Genomic DNA, 18074 nt, shown 5'->3' on the forward strand with positions numbered 1-18074 from the left:
AAATATGTACTTGCAGGAACACGTGGGTGTCTTTCTTTCAAAGTCGGTATTGTCACTTTGATATGTTTCTGCACCATTTCCAGTGTCAGAGTTGTGAAGTTTCACTCCCAATACGAAGCCATGTAACCTGTTGTACATGCAATATAGACTTTAAAGTATGTTTCTCATATTCAGGAATATGATGATTGTTTTGTTTCAAAGCAATTTATCCAATTATTTTCCATGATTTCTTGGCAAACATGAAAATGCTAAAATCAAATAGAATTCTTTGAGCTGTGTCCCTTGAACAAATACAGACTATATAGCCATTGGGAAAACCATGATATGTGACATATTCTAATGTGACATATCATGTGATAGATCACTGAACGAATCCCAGTAAGATATCGTTTCTATTACAAACATTGTATCTGAAAACGTATCTAAGGAGCGAATGATGTTGGAAGCATTATTCTACTAACATTCATGGTGTAATTAATATACTTTTATTATCATATAACTCTTGTTAGTACTGCATTAGTTAAATAGCCTGTTATGTATTGCCCATAGTTGACCCATTGTATAACCCCTTTGTGACTGTAGACCTACAATTATGTTTTACAATAGAAGTTGTTTTTTATTCATTTGTATTTTGCGCTGATTTAATGATTTGGCAATATAGTTTGAACCGTTTTCTATTATTGTTACATGAATGCTCGACATGGGTGTTTTGAGTTCAATTTATAGTCCCCAAAGTTAAAAGGTAGAACTAATCAAGATCCAGGTCGAATTCAAATATTTCGGAGAAGCCGAACTATTTCTTTGGTCCCCAGGAGTTCGAGGCAATTGGGTCCGATTGTTCCTTTATGGGTATATATCTGAATATGTATACAGGTAGAAAAAGGTGCTTATCCAAACGTAGTGAAGTCACACAGACTGTGCCATACCAGTGCAGCGTGTATCATAATCAGAACGAATCACAAACTATATTCACTATCCTCATCTAAATATACACTTTCCCTGTAAAAAAGACAAATAAGTGTCTTTGTTTATTATAAGCAAATAAAGAAAATACGCAAAACCAAACCAAAACAAACTAACAATTGAAGGAAGTTATCCAGGTTACATGGCATAAATAAGCATCATGTTTTGCAAGCACAATACATGTGTGATGATCAAGCCTGCTAGAATTGTCATCATACACCATTGCATTTGTAAATACCTTGCTCGGAAATAAAGTGGGCTAGACCGCCTCCATTGTCTTATGGATAGAGTATCAGACAGATTTATTTCGTATGTGTGGCCGTGAGGCCAATAGCACAATGACAGTTTGTTGTAAAACAATTCGTCAAGATTTCATTTCAATTAAATGTAATCGCAAGAGCCGTACTGCCACCGCCGTTACAAACATTATCCTGTCTTGTATCAAGTCAACAAAGTCAGTTGCAGACAATGCCAGGGACAGAAAAGGTTGAATAATGCATACCACGTTTACGGTAGCGTGTCAAAGGGAGGCAACCCTGTTTTCAGATATTTTGTTAGCATTTGAAAAGTACAGAAGTGATCCTGACGAGACCTGGATACTGTGGGTAAAATGCTTACAGGCGTATTGTCAATAGAGGCATCACCTGTAGCTGTTCGTACTGGGCTAAAATGACTTTGTTTTCTGAATGTGGCAAATGTACATAATAATGACGAAAGGTATAATATAATGAAGTGCACTGATGTTGAAACGGCTTTAAATGTTGTGTTCTGTGTTGAACTCATTTCGAAATAGTATTTTCCTGTTTTCAATCATACCATGAAGGAAATTTGTTCTTCATCTCATGTACATGAAACTTTGATCTATTGATCACCACAACCAAAGTACCTGTTACCTATTGTTCAGGTTGTGATAAAAGGGAGAGAAAACGTTTACGTTTACTTATTCTATTTCTAGTGATATAAACAGAGGTACGGTTTGAATATTTGAAACGATGTACGATATGAAGGTTGTATAGCACTGTGATCGAACTACGAATTACGAATATGTTCTGATTACTGACTTGAATAATCTGTTTTTTATTCAATTTAATTTAGAAAGTATGTGAATTTCTGAGTAATTAATCATTGCTATCACTGTGAGGTGGAGGTATTTGAATTCGTCAGAGATGTTTGCATGGATAAGAGCGCCAAAACCCTTTGCATAATCACAAGAAATCTCTGTTGTAAGCAGACTCCATTTTACGATTTATTCTTTATTAAAAGCATCACTATCAACTGTCAGTATTTCCGGGAGATATTTCGCATGTAAATCGAATCCGTAGCATTCTAAATTCAATAAATATAAAATGTTAACGCCAGAAATAACCAGTCTTGGATATCCACCGAAACACATTCCATTGGGCGTAAAAGGCAAAATAGCGGGGAAAACTATGAGAATGGATTACTGAAAATCACTGATGACACCACGTCTTGTGAAAGTGTACGCATGTCCTGCCCAACCAGTAGGAGCCGCCATTGGTACAATCTGACTCCTCGTGTTCTTGGGGTAAACTTGCAAATGCAGAAAACACAAAGAAACAGTGATTTGATCAATATATTTATTTCCCAAACATGATGACTGATGATATGCCCCCCGTTTACTGATCGCTGTAAAGTAGAGGTGAGATTATAATATCTCTGAACAAGGTAAAAAGGGTATGACGATAGTCATGTTCGAAATGATAAAAACAAAGTTTCATTTCTTGTAATATTTCTCCGACCGAGGTGCAATTACACTGACAAGGAGGGCCGTCACTGCAGGATGTTGAGAATGTCCTCCCATTCGATCGCGCATCACTCTTTACATGTCCATAGTGATTTGACTGGATCAAGATAGTTGGCCGAGCTGCCATTCCACTGCTTCCATTTAGTAAGCATAATCAAGATCTGCATATACATTGAACACGGGTGTGCATGTGCCCTGTTGGATAGCCACAACGCTGAGCCCAAGTTCAATCCCGACATACTCAAAGCCTATCCCGATATGTCTCGCAACAAGTCCGAGATCTCGTGGAGTTACAGGAGACTTCAGTCTCTCGTTCACAAGGCGTGTTGAACCTACACACAAATCTGTATTACGTGATGTAGCACCAATTCTACCACAAAGGCTCGCATAAACAAGTTTCTTTCTGTTTTACAATATATCAAATACTCATCGATATTCTTAATAAGCATTACAAAATTAAAGAATCGAAATTGGCCTATGTCCTCCCATATTCATTTATGTCATCATAATAATGAGTAAAATATGTTAATAGCTACACTTAACACATTTGATACTAGTATATTACAAAATTCCTGAAATGAAATTATCAAATTATAATAAAAACAATTCTCACAAAATTCTCAATTTAATGTGGGGATTTAACACACCTCTCCTTATGATCTGCTTGATCCAGTACTCGAACAGGAGACCGTCTGAGACCAGCATCACTTCGGGCTTTCCTCTCACATTAAGCTGTCACGCCGTGATATAACTGCAATACTGTTAAAAGCGGCGTTGAACCCAACTCACTCACACACTCTGGAGATTGAATTAGAAGGAAATTAGATTCAGCCCCACTCACACCCGACATTGACGAAACATGGTGATTGTCCCTTGCTGATCTCAAATTATCAAGATTTCATTTCAATTACATGTTATTGCAAGCCATACTGCCACCGCCGTTACAAACATTATCCTGTCTTATATCCACTCAACAAAGTCAATTGTAGACAATGTCAGGGATAGAAAAGGTTGAATAATCCATACCACGTTTATGGTAGCTGGTCTAAGGGAGGCAACCCTGTTTTCAGATATAACGTAAGCATTTGAAAAGTACAGAAGTTATCCTGACGAGACCTGGATACTGTGGGTAAAATGCTTACAGGCGTATTGTCAATAGAGGCATCACCTGTAGCTGTTCGTACTGGGCTAAAATGAACTTTGTGTCTGAATGTGGCAAATGTACGTAATAATGAAGAAAGGTATAATGAAATGAAGTGCACTGATGTTGAAACGGCTTTAAATGTTCTGTTTTGTGTTGAACTCATTTTCCAGAATTGAAATAGTATTTTCCTGTTTTAAGTCATACCATGAAGGAAATTTGTTCTTCATCTCATGTACATGAAACTTTGATCTTTTGATCACCACAACCAAAGTACCTGTAACCTATTGTTCGATTGTGAGAAAGGGAGAGAAAACGTTTACGTTTACTTATTCTATTTCTAGTGATATAAACAGAGGGATGGTTTGAATATTTGAAACGATGTACGATATGAAGGTTGTATAGCACTGTGATCGAACTACGAATTACGAATATGTTCTGATTACTGACTTGAATAATCTGTTTTTTATTCAATTTAATTTAGAAAGTATGTGAATTTCTGAGTAATTTATCATTATCACTGTGAGGTGGAGGTATTTGAATTTCCCTCAGACGTTTGTATGGATAAGAGCGCCAAAACCCTTTGCATAATCACAAGAAATCTCTGTTGAAAGCCGACTCCATTTTACGTTTCTGACTTTATTAAAAGCATCACTATCAACTTTCATTATTTCCGGGAGACATTTCCCATGTAAGCTCTCATCCGTAGCATTCTAAACTTAATAAATATAAAGCGCCAGAGAATAACCAGTCTTGATTATCTACCGAAACACATTCCATTGGGCGTAAAAGGCAAAATAGCAGGGAAAACTATATGATCGATTACTGATAATCACTGATATCCGAGATCTCGTTGAGTTACAGGAGTCGTCAGTCTCTCGTTTACACAGCGTGTTGAACCTACACAGAAATCTGTATTACTTGATGTAGCACCAATTCTACTACAAAGGCTCACATAAACAGGTTTCTTTCTGTTTTGTGTGATTGACATGTGGTATCGAATTAACCTTTAGTTACCTCCAATGCTCATTGATTTTCCAAATGAGCAATACAAATTGACAGAAAAAGAAGTTGCACATATCCTCCCATATACATATATGTCATCATAATAACGATTAAAATATGTTGATAGTTATGCTGAACACATATGGCATATATTACCAAATTTCTGAAATGAAATGTTCAAATTATGATAAAGAATGTCGCACAAAATTATCAGTTTCATATGGGCAGTTATAATTAACGCACCTTTGCTTATGATCTGTTGGATGTAATACTCGATCAGCTCTTTGCTTGACTGGTGCATTCTCTAGAACGAAAAACACACACTATCAATTGTGTGTTATATGATATGATGGAGTATTAGTATTTCCTGAAAGGCTTTGAACTCAAATACAGTATTATTCGTCAGGTGGGATCATACTTCCACATTATAACACTTGGTAACGTACCACCACTGAATATGGAATGATAAACAGAGACAATGTCTGCAGGAACAGTAGTGAGTATATAAAGACTTTGAACAGTATTTTCGTTACCTTATATCCACTATTTAGCATACAGAATGCCACTTGTTTAGTGTTAAACGATGTGTACATATATTACTACCATTAGTGTACGTTAATGAACATATCTAAAAGGGAGTTATTAAGACGTACCTGATACTGATATCTGGAGAAGCACGAGGCAATATTCCCCATGCTGCCTATATATACTCGTATGACACTGATGTACACTACTCTGTCTGTTGAACTGATCTGACTGAATCAAGAGCTCTAAGCTATATGTGAGCACTGCGGGAAGCCCCTACACAAGAGGGGACACTACTTCTCACTCTCTCTCGCGATTGCTTCAACCAAAGATTTAGGATTTTCGGATTTTCGGATATCCAAACTGATATAAAGGCAGAGTTTGTCAAAGAGGTGTGTAGTGGTGTAAGAGATTATAATAGACCTATATGGGGTCATACCTCTTGGATTTTAAGTTTGTTGTCACATACTATGACAAACAATAATAGAGAAATAACATTACAGCAGTGTCGATAACTGACACGTGGTCACAAAAGCAACATGCGTATGCCGCTTACACAGGGTTACGATGGTTTCTGATGTAGGAGTGTTGTCGCCAATACAATCTATTACTGTAGTGTATATATGTGAGAGCAGACACAACTTCACTGAGATGCCTCTCTCCACTACGTCCAGCTGTTCAGTCAATAACCAAGCCATCCCTTTCAAGGTGCCATGACTTATATGTTAGTCTTGCATGGTAGACCATAGACATGGGAATATTGTCACAAAAAATAGTCTTTTAAAAAGGATAATAGGTCTCAATCTAAATAAGTATCTAGAAATCATGACAATATCTGTGATAATGCAAGACAAAACTAAATACATGTTGTGTACAATAGCTGTGGTCCATTGTGGGTACTGGGTGACCTGGTCAACGTGTAGGATATATGTGGGCGTTGTTTTGGCATTGATATGGAATACCGGCTAGCATAAATAGGTAGCATGTTTAAGGAACATATTGCTGTCTACAGCTATTTTCTATATATTTTAGGCTTTGTAAACTGCAATCAGCAGCCTAAAAACTGAAAGAACAAGACCATAGAATGGATCAGAACTTGATGTTAGACGTGTCAGCAATACGAAAATGTCCATGATTGGACTATATTTATGATTGGATCTTCTTCAGCTGTAGTCAAGTCGTCCACACGGACAGACGGACACACTATCATACCTCTTCCAAATGTCCACTGCAAGGTCCACGTATCATGAATGTTTTTGACAATAATTTCACATACATTCTAATCGTTGACTTTCTTTGTTCCTACACCTTGTAAAACATCTTTCAAACGCAGGTAATGTGATGATCAACAACATTTCTATTAACAGTTCGTTCGTTACATCAATTTCAGTTTCCGGAATTTCAGATGGCTAATGACAGAAGAACCCAATTAGTTATCACTTGCCCATTCTTCCCCGTGAGGGGCGGTAGGGTAGTCCAGTGGTTACAGTGTTCGCTCGTCACGCCTAAGACCCGGGTTCGAATCCTCACATGGGTTCAATGTGTGAAGCCCATTTCTGGTGCCCACCGCAGTGATATTGCTAAAATATTGCTAAAAGCTGCGTAAACATTACACCATCACTCATTCTCTCTTCCCCGTGTACATATGAGGCAGAGTGACTAGTTGTTTCGAAGGACGGATGGATAATTAGCAGTTGCTCAACTTTAATGTCTCACTGGGATGATAATTGTAATAATGTGGTCTCCAGCTAGAGCTGCACTACAGCGTTTCTATTGCTGTTGATATGTAGAATATCTGTGAAACAACTGAACATGTATGTTAAGCTAGGGCAGATAAAATGTGTAGCTCTGAAGCCCAGATGACAGTAAATCATGCATGCTGACGGTATCTTATATAATTAGTGTGAAACGTAGCATGCAGAAAATGTAATCTTCGATTCGCTGATGTTATTATTCGGTCGCTCAGGAAAGATAAATTTCGTTGCACAGACCAAAACTAAGCACCCACCCATCGTCAGCTACACAGAATTATAATTCTACTACATTTGTTACATGTAGGTTACAGTCAACGTCGCATATCATATCACACACGAGGTGAAGAAACGATATATATATCCTGTTACTATATATGACATTTGTTCCTTTCTCAATACCAGCTTATCATCAGTTGGTGTGTAGCATTGTAAAGGAATGACATTTGGAAACACACGTACTTGACCTCATGGAATACAATTCTTCTAGATATTTTCATTCATACTCAGTGGTTATAGGCTGCTTATCAAATCTTCTCAATGTCAACACCACGTGGAGTAAGCTGTCTACTTCAGACGCCGTAAAAGCGTGTTTGATCATAGTATTGAGACGAGAGAAGCCATATTATTACCAATAAAACTCGTATATATGATTTGTTTCTTTTGTATATATGTGTGATGAGGTTTTATTTTACTCGAAAAGCGTAAATTCGTGTGGGATAACACACAATATGTTGATGTTGAGCAGTATATCAATCAATATAAGTTATGGTGTATCAATTAATTGTCTCCTATCATGGGAATCCGGTAAAGTGGACAGGCACACTGACACGTATGCAGGATTTCTGCACTTTCCTCACTTTCTCCAGTAATAATGATGATATTAGTGTTAGATTGTCAGATGTTTTCCTGTCGTTTCCGGAGTGAATGAACGTTTCAATTTCATTCGAAAATATGACGCAATTTTGCATACTCTCACTGCAGATACTAATCTATCTATCGAACTAGGGACTATTCTGGTTTGTCTGAAATGGGGGTTGTCTGTGGGCACTACGCAATAAAACGAAACGAAACGAAACACACTTCAGGCAGCTATATGGCAGATAGTTCATGCAAGATGTGAACAAGACAATCCGACAATCCGACATAGCATATGACGTTTCGTTTGTTTGTCAAAATCAGTTCATAACACTGTGGTTGAGACAAGCAGTTAGTTCTAGGTAGGATACGGACCTCATGTTATACTACTCATCAGGCCTTTAGTACAGGCTGGCCCCTGAGGTATATATGAAAACTAAGTGGTATTAAATGTAATGGAGATGAAGGAAACTCCCTTACAAACAACATGAAGGTTTATCTGAAAGCATACGACGCCGTTGGGTTCGGATGACACCAACACAGCTGAATGACCAACTCTGACCACCTGATTCGCTCCAGTCAGCTCTTGCAGCAATCATAGGATACTGGTGCCTTATTCATCACCGGATTATACACAGGGCAGATGTAATGTAGTATAATCACATGATCATCATCAGTAGCATAAGCTGGGACGCTTGGAACTACTAGCAGTGAGTCGACAGTGTTGTTGTTATTTTAGGTGTGCACTACGAATGACACACTAAGTCGATGGTGATTGGAGAATGTTTAGTATGGCATCCATTTCGAGCGTACATCTACCTCTGTATCTCCACAACGCTCTGACGAGCACAAGGCCAGTGGCAGATCTGCCATTCCTCTCCTTCCACTTGGTGAGCATGTGTAAGGTCTGCATATAAAGTGAAGTTGGGTGTGAAACTTTGCCTTGTTCGATCACCACAAGATTGAGTCCAAGTTCGATTCCAATAGATTCAAACCCGATCCCAATATGATTTGCCACCAGGCTGACACCTTTCTGAGAAACAGGGATTCTCAGTCTTTCCTCATTTACAGGGCCTACAAAACAAATTAACATCACATTTTATGATTTAAAAAATGTGAATGAAAATTATAGATGAGTTTGCGTTTTGAGTAATTTTGTTTTTGTCTTTTCAAACTTACATTTTAACAAACACTTTACAAATCAGAACAGATACGGAAAGTATGTTGCGAGACATAGTACATCTTAATATATGCAGAGGAGAATACATATTCTCTCCACGTCTACAGTATAGCATATGTGTACTTAAGATATTATGCGACGTTCATATTGCATATTTAACATAATCAAATTGATCAAGATGAAAAGGACATATTGAATGACATTAAATAAGCGAACCTGTCAATGTGACCAATGGATTATATGAACGGATCATCTGGGTGTGTGGCTGGTGAAGTCTCTGGAAGGGAGATGTTTATACCATCACATGTCATGTATAAAATTAAATGTTGCAAGCTTATGTCATATATACTTTTCGTGCTGTCATACACACACACACACACACACACACACACACACGCACGCACGCACGCACGCACGCACGCACACACACACACACCCACACACGCATACACGCACACACACACGCACGCGCGCACGCACGTACACACACACACACAGAAATAAAGACAGACTGTATAAGACGATGCAACCACAAACGTGCACATCGACATGCAAACAATGAGCTCGTTAGTTTCTAATAATTAAAGTTCACCTACCCGATACCCAAATCCGGACCAGCATGACACATAATTCCCCATTGTCGGCTCTGTACATACGTTTTACCCTCTGCTTTACTGATCTGCTGTCCGTTCAATCGCTTGCTCTTTATATGTAGGCTTTGTGAAGGGGATTTCCCTAAACTTGTCGACAAAAATTACTGTTGCAGATAAGCGGCCGCGAGTTTATCGACGGGCGTTTATTGAAGCAAGACGCGAGAACGCGAGGTCTTTCCCAGGGTGTAGCAACTAAGAAGACTGAGAGGTAATGCATGCTATACATCATAAATCCGAAAATCCGACTTGTTGTACATTCACTACACAATGTCAACTAGTTAGCGGAAACGTCTTTAGGCTGTGTGTGTGTGTGTGTTTTTGGTTTTGTGTTGTTGTTTTTTGGTGTGTTTTGTGTGTGTGTGTGTGTGTGTGTGTGTGTGTGTGTGTGTGTGTGTGTGTGTGTGTGTGTGTGTGTAATAAAGGAATATCTGCTATACTCTCATCCTGTTGAATTGAATGTACTGGTTACAAAGAGGAATATAGAAAATGGCTATAGTGTACAACAATGTCACATTATCCCAAATAGACTCAATATATTATGTTTTAGATATGATACTAACGTTACAGTTGATGAAGTGTTATTATTAAATAACTGACAATTGAATAACTAGTCTGAAATGCATTGATATTTTTGAATGGACATGTGAATAAATCCAGTTGAAACAGAGAATCTCTGATTGACTGTGTCGGATTTTCGGACTAGCTAAGTCACAAGACAAGTAAACGTTCTTGTCGCCTCTTGATTGACTTGCCGATCGACTACGCCTGTCCTATACTCTTTTTTTTATCGAAAAGTTCAGCATGAGTAGTATTTCATTTTAGTTGTTTTCATAATTATATTGTAGGTATTTTACATGAGTAAAATTTTAAACTCCCCCTTTTGACAATGTTATTGACCCAGGGGGTAAAAAGCACTTAACATCCACGTTAGTGTTCCTGGATATAATGTTAGTATTATGTGACGTACATTAGTGTAGAAATAGTACAAACTATACAAACATCTCGTTCTAGTGATGTTTCAAAGTGAATGTCACGTGGACCAATATGCCTTCAGCTTCGACTTATGTCATCTACATTTCCCTGTTGCTTATGTACTTAAACGCATGTGCATATTATTCAAATGTCCTGGAAAGACACATTTTTCTTACAACTAAGCTTAAATTCAATCAAGATTCAGCATCACAGGCCTGATCAAGTCATCCCAGAAATAGGAAATAAGGTAATTTTTTTACGAAATATGACATGCTACCTGTCAAAGTCATTTGCAATTCTATCCCTTATAATTACTATGACCTTTGCAGGGAGATTTCACACATCCTTACTCACTTCCTTAAATGGATCGGATGGTCATGCTTGGTGACTTGGTTGACAGCGTGGCGTAGTAACCCGACGACGTGAATCATTGCTCATGATAGTGATCCCTGGATTCTTTGGTCGAGACTCGGGTATTGCTAGTATCGGCATTTGGCATACATACAGATAAAATAGTGTTTCTGTGTGTATGTGTGTGTGAGTGAGTATGTGAGTGTGTGTGTGTGTGTGTGTGTGTGTGTGTGTGTGTGTGTGTGTGTGTGTGTGTGTGTTCGTGTTTGTGTGTGTGTGTGTGTGTTCGTGTGTTCGTGTTTGTGTGTGTGTTTGAACGAACAAAAGACAAACAACAACTTCAAACTTTTCATGAAGATGTTTCTGCAGAATGTTTCCTTCGCAAAACTGAAATTTGAAAAGGATCACATGTTTTCATATCCGGGAAATACTTAATGGGCGTGAAAGCATGAATAGCTGCATAAGAGGAAAAATAGTGGTGGTGTGGATTGGCACACAGGAGAAATGAGACAAGCATGCTGTTAACCAAAGTAAATCGTCTCGTGCACCAATACACGTGAATGTGTTTGCTTTTCAATAGTACATAATATGATATGAACTTATACACATTAGCAGGTCATTTTGCGTTGAGAGCTCAATGGGATATAACAACATAGCGAAGAACTTCACTTGAACTGATTGCGAAAGCGGAACCTTCTACTGTTTAATTGACCTCGATGTGTACGTACAGCAGTTGAATCATCTCACATCTATTTTCTATACATCAAGTTTTGATAAAAGCGACATGGGTAATAATCAAGGAATATCTTCTAATATTTTCCTCCTGTTCAATTAAATGTACTGGTTACAAAGGAATATCTGGGTAATAATAAAGGAATATCTGCAAATATATCGTCCTGTTCAATTAAATGTACTGGTTACAAAGAGAAATATCGAAAAATGGTTACAGTATACACCAATGTCACATTAGCCAAATAGACTCAACATAATATGTTTTAGATATGGTACTGAGGTAACGGCGCTGCAGTGCGCATTGGTTATTGCAGAGCATGTGTCGGATCTTAAATAACTGACAATTGAATAACTATTTTGAAATGCATTGATATTTTTTTAATGGAATTTTGACATGTGTTATTATTAAATAACTGACAATTGAATAACTATTCTGAAATGCATTGATATTTTTGAATAGATACGTGAATAAATCCAGTTGGAACGGAGAATCTCTGATTGACTGTGTCGGATTTTCGGACTAGCTACGTCACAATCGCCGCCGACAAGTAAACGTTCTTGTCGTCTCTTGTACCGGGTCTCGACTACTTCTGTCCTATACCCTGAAGCTGAGATTGTTTTGTCGAAAAGGTACAAAGTAAATAGTATTTCATTTCAATGGTTTTCATAGTTAGAGTGCAGGTATTTTACATAAAGTAACATTTTAAACTCCCGCTTTTGACAATGTTATTGAACCCAAGGGATAAAATGCATATGTGACATACATTAGTGTAGAAATGGGACAAACTATACAAACATCTCGTTCTAGTGATGTTTCAAAGTGAATGTCACGTGGAATAATATGCCTTCAGCTTCAACTCATGTCATCCATATTTCCCTGTTGCTTATGTACTTAAACGCATGTGCATATCATTAAATTTCCTGGAAAGACACATTTTTGTTACAACTAAGCTAAACTTAAATCAAGGTTCGGCATCATAGGCCTGATCAAGTCATTCCAGAAGTAGGAAATTAGGTAGATTTTTTTACGAAATATGACATGCTGCCTGTCAAAGTGATTTTCAATTCTATCCCATACTATGACCTTTACATGGAGATTTCACACCTTCTTACTCACTTACTTAAATGGATCGGGTGGTCATGCTTTTTGACTTGGTTGACAGCGTGAAGTGTCTTTGGTCGAGACTCGATACTTTACAGGCCACCGTGATATGTCAGGAGTATTGCTGGTGGCGGCATTTGGCAACATCAAACAGCTTACATCTTTTATGAATTTTATGAGTGTGGCGGGTGCTTCTGGTAGAGCATTACATGCTAATCATTCTGTGGAATACCTGGTGTCATCACTGATTTCCAGTGATCCATTCATATACTTTTCATCACTATTTCATCTTTTCTATGCATAAAAAAGTGACAGTGTTTCAGGCTTCTCTATTATTGAGAATATGACTTGTATGTTTGTCATTCGTATACTTTGTCAAGATATTTGTAGAATGTAGGGGAGCATATTATTGAATACAAAAAATCGGATTTTCGAAACAACTAGATTTGTCATCCCTACAACTCTGTTGCAATGGTGCATAGATATGAATGCAGTCACTAATTGTCCAAATGTTTTATGGTAAAAGTGTAGAAGACTGGATAGGATAGCCATTTCCTTGTCTGTGACGGGTGCCACCAGTGGGATAGGATACCTTTTCGCGAACTTCTGGTATCATCTCTATTTGATTTCATACCCGAGAACCACTACCGCCCATAACCAGTATTTGCAAACTTCCAACCAGGACTATAATAGAGCTACTATAGAAAGTAGAACACTGATTGTCGTCCATAATCAATCAGCAAAATTCTACGGCCGACAAACCCTTGTGAAATTGTGCAAAAGAAGAGACAACAAATAAACAGTACACTTGGAACAACATAACACAAATAATTTGACTGTTCAATCGTGACCGGATATTGTAGAGGCAAATCGTTATGTGAGAGGCAATTATGTCTCCGGATTTTCGGATTACGGATGACGTTAAGACCACAAGTATTCATCCCTCGCTAGTTCATCCTCAAATATAAGAGACAGAAAGACAAGATGTTACAAAAGGCATCACATCAATTTATTAAAAGCATTTATTCTCAACATATACAAATAGAATCACAATGTATTACAAACGGAAAAGATATTACTGTCTAAATAAAGGGTGTTCAGTGTGCAACTTGAGGAAACAGAAAATCAATCAGATCATTTAGGATCCCAATCTATGTACAAAAGCCTCAGTGAACCTAGCATCTCGACTCGATATTTCAAAGTGGGAACCCAATGAATCAATGATAACTGTACATGAGAAGAGTGTTCAGTGCAGCGCTCGTATATGAGAAAACATAAATGTAGGCATTATTTCTCTGTATGTGGTCGGGGAAACTCAGTGAAGCATTACTTATATACCCACTCGTGTATTCACAGCGTAAAGCAAGACAGTGTCAGGTGAAAACAGCTCTCCAACTTGATTACACAGACACAGTGGACGGTCCCTGAAGGATGCTGAGAATGTCCTCCCACTCAATGGTACACCTGTCATTGCAACTCCGCAGTGCTCTGACAAGGACCAGGCTGGTTGCAGTTCTCCCGTTCTTCTCCTTCCACTTGGTAAGCATGTGCACAACTTGCATGTATAGTGAACATGGATGTGCACAAGTCACTTGTTCGATAACCACGAGAGTCAGTCCAAGTTCGATGCCAACAGACTCGAACCCAATCCCGATATGACTTGCAACAAGGCTGAGATCTCTTCCAGATACAGGAGTATCCAACATCTCATCATTTAAGGCATATGCTTGGTTCCAGTGTGTTGGCCCTACAACATTAAACTCACAATAAACTACCTATTTACTTGTGTACATTTTGTTTGATAGATGATGTTACAACATTCAGTTCACATTCATTATTCCAAATAGCTTCACTAAACAAAAACATTTGGTACATACATAAAGTAACGTAAACAGAAATCATTTGGTACACACAGAACTAAACTTCCTGAAATATAATAAGACAAGCAAATTGTTTAAATTCAATAAAACTAAAACATCAAACTAAAAGGCGACTATGCTTGTTGTAAGAGGCGACTAACAGGATCGGGTGGTAAGGCTCGCTAACATGTTTGTTGCATGTCAATTGCGTAGATCGATACTTATGATGTTAATCACTCGATTGTCTGGTCCAGACTCGATTATTTACAGATTGCCGTCATATAGCTGGAATATTGCTGAGTGCGACTTTAAACAACAACAAAACAAAATACAAGCAAACAAAACAACAAACAATGTAATTTAACGTACATGTAACTCTCTCTGTCAGATTGGGTTCATTTTGGCAGTTTATAGAGTTCTCTGACGTGGACAGTCTCTGGAATCGAATAAACACTGTTTCAAACACGATTGATAGCTACACCATCAAAGCAATAAAACAATATGGATAATCTTACATAAACTAAACAAGACAATGCAATGACAAATTCACATGAACATGTACACACGCCGACGCGCATTATATACATTGACATGCTAAAGTTCGAATAGGGAAAGCACGTGAAATATGCCTATGGCTGTAAACATAACATCTTGACCCACCTGATATCGGGATATTGGCCAGCATGAAACAATATTACCCATACTGTCTGTATTTATGCCTCTACTCCACACATGTGTATCCGACAGTCAGCTGACACAATCTGATAGTGTCGACTCTTCTGACAGGATTTATATATCGGAGTAGCATAAGGGGATTCCCCTGTGGTGTAGCACATTGTAGTACATTGTCAGTCACCGGCATATGTTACAGTCAACTTACTACCGATTTTCGGATCGCAGATCGCGGAGTTCGGACTTTAGGATTTCATATCAGGCTGATGGGTATGGGTAAAATAGGCCGGTGACGATGCAGGTGAAGGGACAAGAAGTAGTCCTGAAACGTCGTTACAAATCATAGAGAAAATTGTGATCCATAAGAGTCTCATGTCTGTCTTCTTGTAGAGTATTCAACAAGTCATATCGATATTTGTCCATTCTTGGCCATCTGTCTTGTTCAGGTGCAGTAAATAATAAACCTGTTAATGTTGCCTTATGTTCAATTAAATCAGATTGTAATTTGCCATTCGGATGGTGTGATACCTAAGTCGTTGAAGCGTTGGCTCAACACAACGAAGATCCAGTTAAAATTCCCATCATGGGGACACTGTGTGACGTCTTGTGTCTCTCGCCGTGATTGCTGGAATCTTAGCAGGGTAAAACTGTACGTCTCACTCAAAATATTATTTATTGATTATGGCGTCTTGTGCTGCAAACGATTATTGTACAAAATGTACTTAGGCTGGAGTGGTAAAGGTGATTTCAATTATTAAAAGTTTTTTTTACTTATAATAACTTGTCTTGAACCTCGTTTAATACTTTTAATTTATCTAGAAATATTAACAGCAAGATTCAACCAAAATTCCTTTTATAGTTACCATTTCACTACTTGATGTATTTAGTTCACTTGTTCATTCGTCTCCTTCATCAGCTCAGGTGTATATGAACCTGTCGTTCACATGTTCCTTATCACCAATACACGGTATTCAGGATTTTGATAAATACAATCACCATTAAATACATCCCATCACATTTCCTTCGACGTCACGATTACAAATGCTTCTGTCTTCAGTCTATGTTACAGACAATAAATAATAAACACCAAAATAGTCAATTTATAGTAGACACACTCATATGATATCATCCGACATAGGGCCTTGAAGGTGTTTGCACATAATATTTGTGGCTCAAAGCAATATTACCAAGGAAAACGATATGTATATATTGGTGTGTGTAGGAACCTGACACTGGTATATGATCCATTGAAAGTGAACCTTGTTTAAACCGATCGATCACGATAAAAATCCCTGATCCGAAAATCCGAACAAGGCTATAAATACATGTCGCTGGAGGAACTGTTAATACCGGAATGTATACATTGTGTCAGGGCTTTTCGGGAAGGCTGGTTGGATATATGATGTCATACTCAAGTTGATCACAGTATGTAGGAACAATTATGTTGCTGTGCCGATACAGAAATGATATACATGAATTACATATATATCAGTAGCGGGGTGTATGCAATTTAACGTGCTGAATTCATTTGAAAATTTAAAGAAGAAATGAGGGGGAATATGAGCGGTGAATTGTGATATTGAGGAAATGATATAATATGTTGTTATCTACATTCACATGTTTCATCAAATAACTTTGCACCAAAACACTTGACCTTGTTTAGTTGTCAATAGTGCATAAGATAATCATGCGGTGATCAATACGTAGTGTAAAATTGACTTCCGCCAGAATAGATACAAATGATACCTTTGACCGTCAAACCAGCTGTTTCAATCAGAGGGGGTTTCTTGTGATTGTGATTGAATAATTTACAAATCCATGGTAGAATTACTAATATAATGATTATCATTATTAAATGGGAATGATATTTGTACACAATAATAAGATATTCTGATATACTTAAGTGGTGAAACCGAAAACTCAAATAACAAGCAGCCAATCATCAGATGTTAAAAAATTAAATCTTTCCACTATACAGCTTTAACAATGCTGGTCCCCATACACCATTTGTTTCTGAGATGAATACGCAACATTTTTGTATACATTTGACCTCCTGAGCTTCACACTGTTTGTGAAGTGATGTCGTTAGAACCTATATCCCAATTTCACTAACCTCTGTTATCACATACAATACGCCGCACCATCTGCCATTGTCGTAGAAATCGTGTTCACATGTCTCCAGTGTGCACTAATATACAAGAACAATCGTAGAAAATACATTGTCAGTAATATCAATGTGGGTTTGTGACAGCTGATCAAAGGGAAGTAACTCTATCGACAAATGATACCTTACTAAGATATGAGTGCATAACAAAGAACTTCCTTTGAACTAATTGTCAAGTGGAACGTTCTACTGTTTGATTGATGTCGATGTGCATGGGAAGCAGTTCAGTCGACTCGCATCTACTCCCGAAACATCCCGCGAAGACTGGGGGAGCATGTGAAGATAAAAGCGACAGAATCTTTTTCATAATTATATAAGAAAATCGGCTAAAACCTCATCATTATGAACTGAATTTGCAGGTTAAAAAGAAGAATATGAAAA

The 18074-nt window shown here is 37.8% G+C and overlaps 1 protein-coding gene across 1 annotated transcript; it reads right to left on the minus strand.

Annotated features, from left to right (window-relative positions):
- Positions 1 to 8768: 8768 nt before the first annotated feature.
- LOC124125687 lies at positions 8769 to 9973 on the minus strand. Its single transcript, XM_048391973.1, has 3 exons — positions 9785 to 9973; positions 9405 to 9465; positions 8769 to 9082 (listed from the first exon to the last, which is right to left on the minus strand). Exons 1-3 carry the CDS (start codon positions 9824 to 9826, stop codon positions 8769 to 8771), a joined length of 417 nt encoding a protein of 138 aa, XP_048247930.1. The 5' UTR covers positions 9827 to 9973.
- Positions 9974 to 18074: the final 8101 nt, after the last annotated feature.

Source organism: Haliotis rufescens, unplaced genomic scaffold (assembly GCF_023055435.1).
Source record: "Haliotis rufescens isolate VD_foot unplaced genomic scaffold, xgHalRufe1.0.p SCAF_103, whole genome shotgun sequence".
NCBI classification, from domain to species: domain Eukaryota; kingdom Metazoa; phylum Mollusca; class Gastropoda; order Lepetellida; family Haliotidae; genus Haliotis; species Haliotis rufescens.

What these genes read in the sequence shown, in the direction of transcription:
- LOC124125687 (XM_048391973.1), bottom strand. Translation starts at nt 9,826, where the DNA reads ATGGGGAATTATGTGTCATGCTGGTCCGGATTTGGGTATCGG. An exon ending in GGTCCGGATTTGGGTATCGG is followed by an intron (nt 9,466 to 9,784) that starts GTAGGTGAACTT and finishes TCTCCCTTCCAG; the next exon opens with AGACTTCACCAGCCACACAC. An exon ending in TCCATTGGTCACATTGACAG is followed by an intron (nt 9,083 to 9,404) that starts GTTCGCTTATTT and finishes TTTGTTTTGTAG; the next exon opens with GCCCTGTAAATGAGGAAAGA.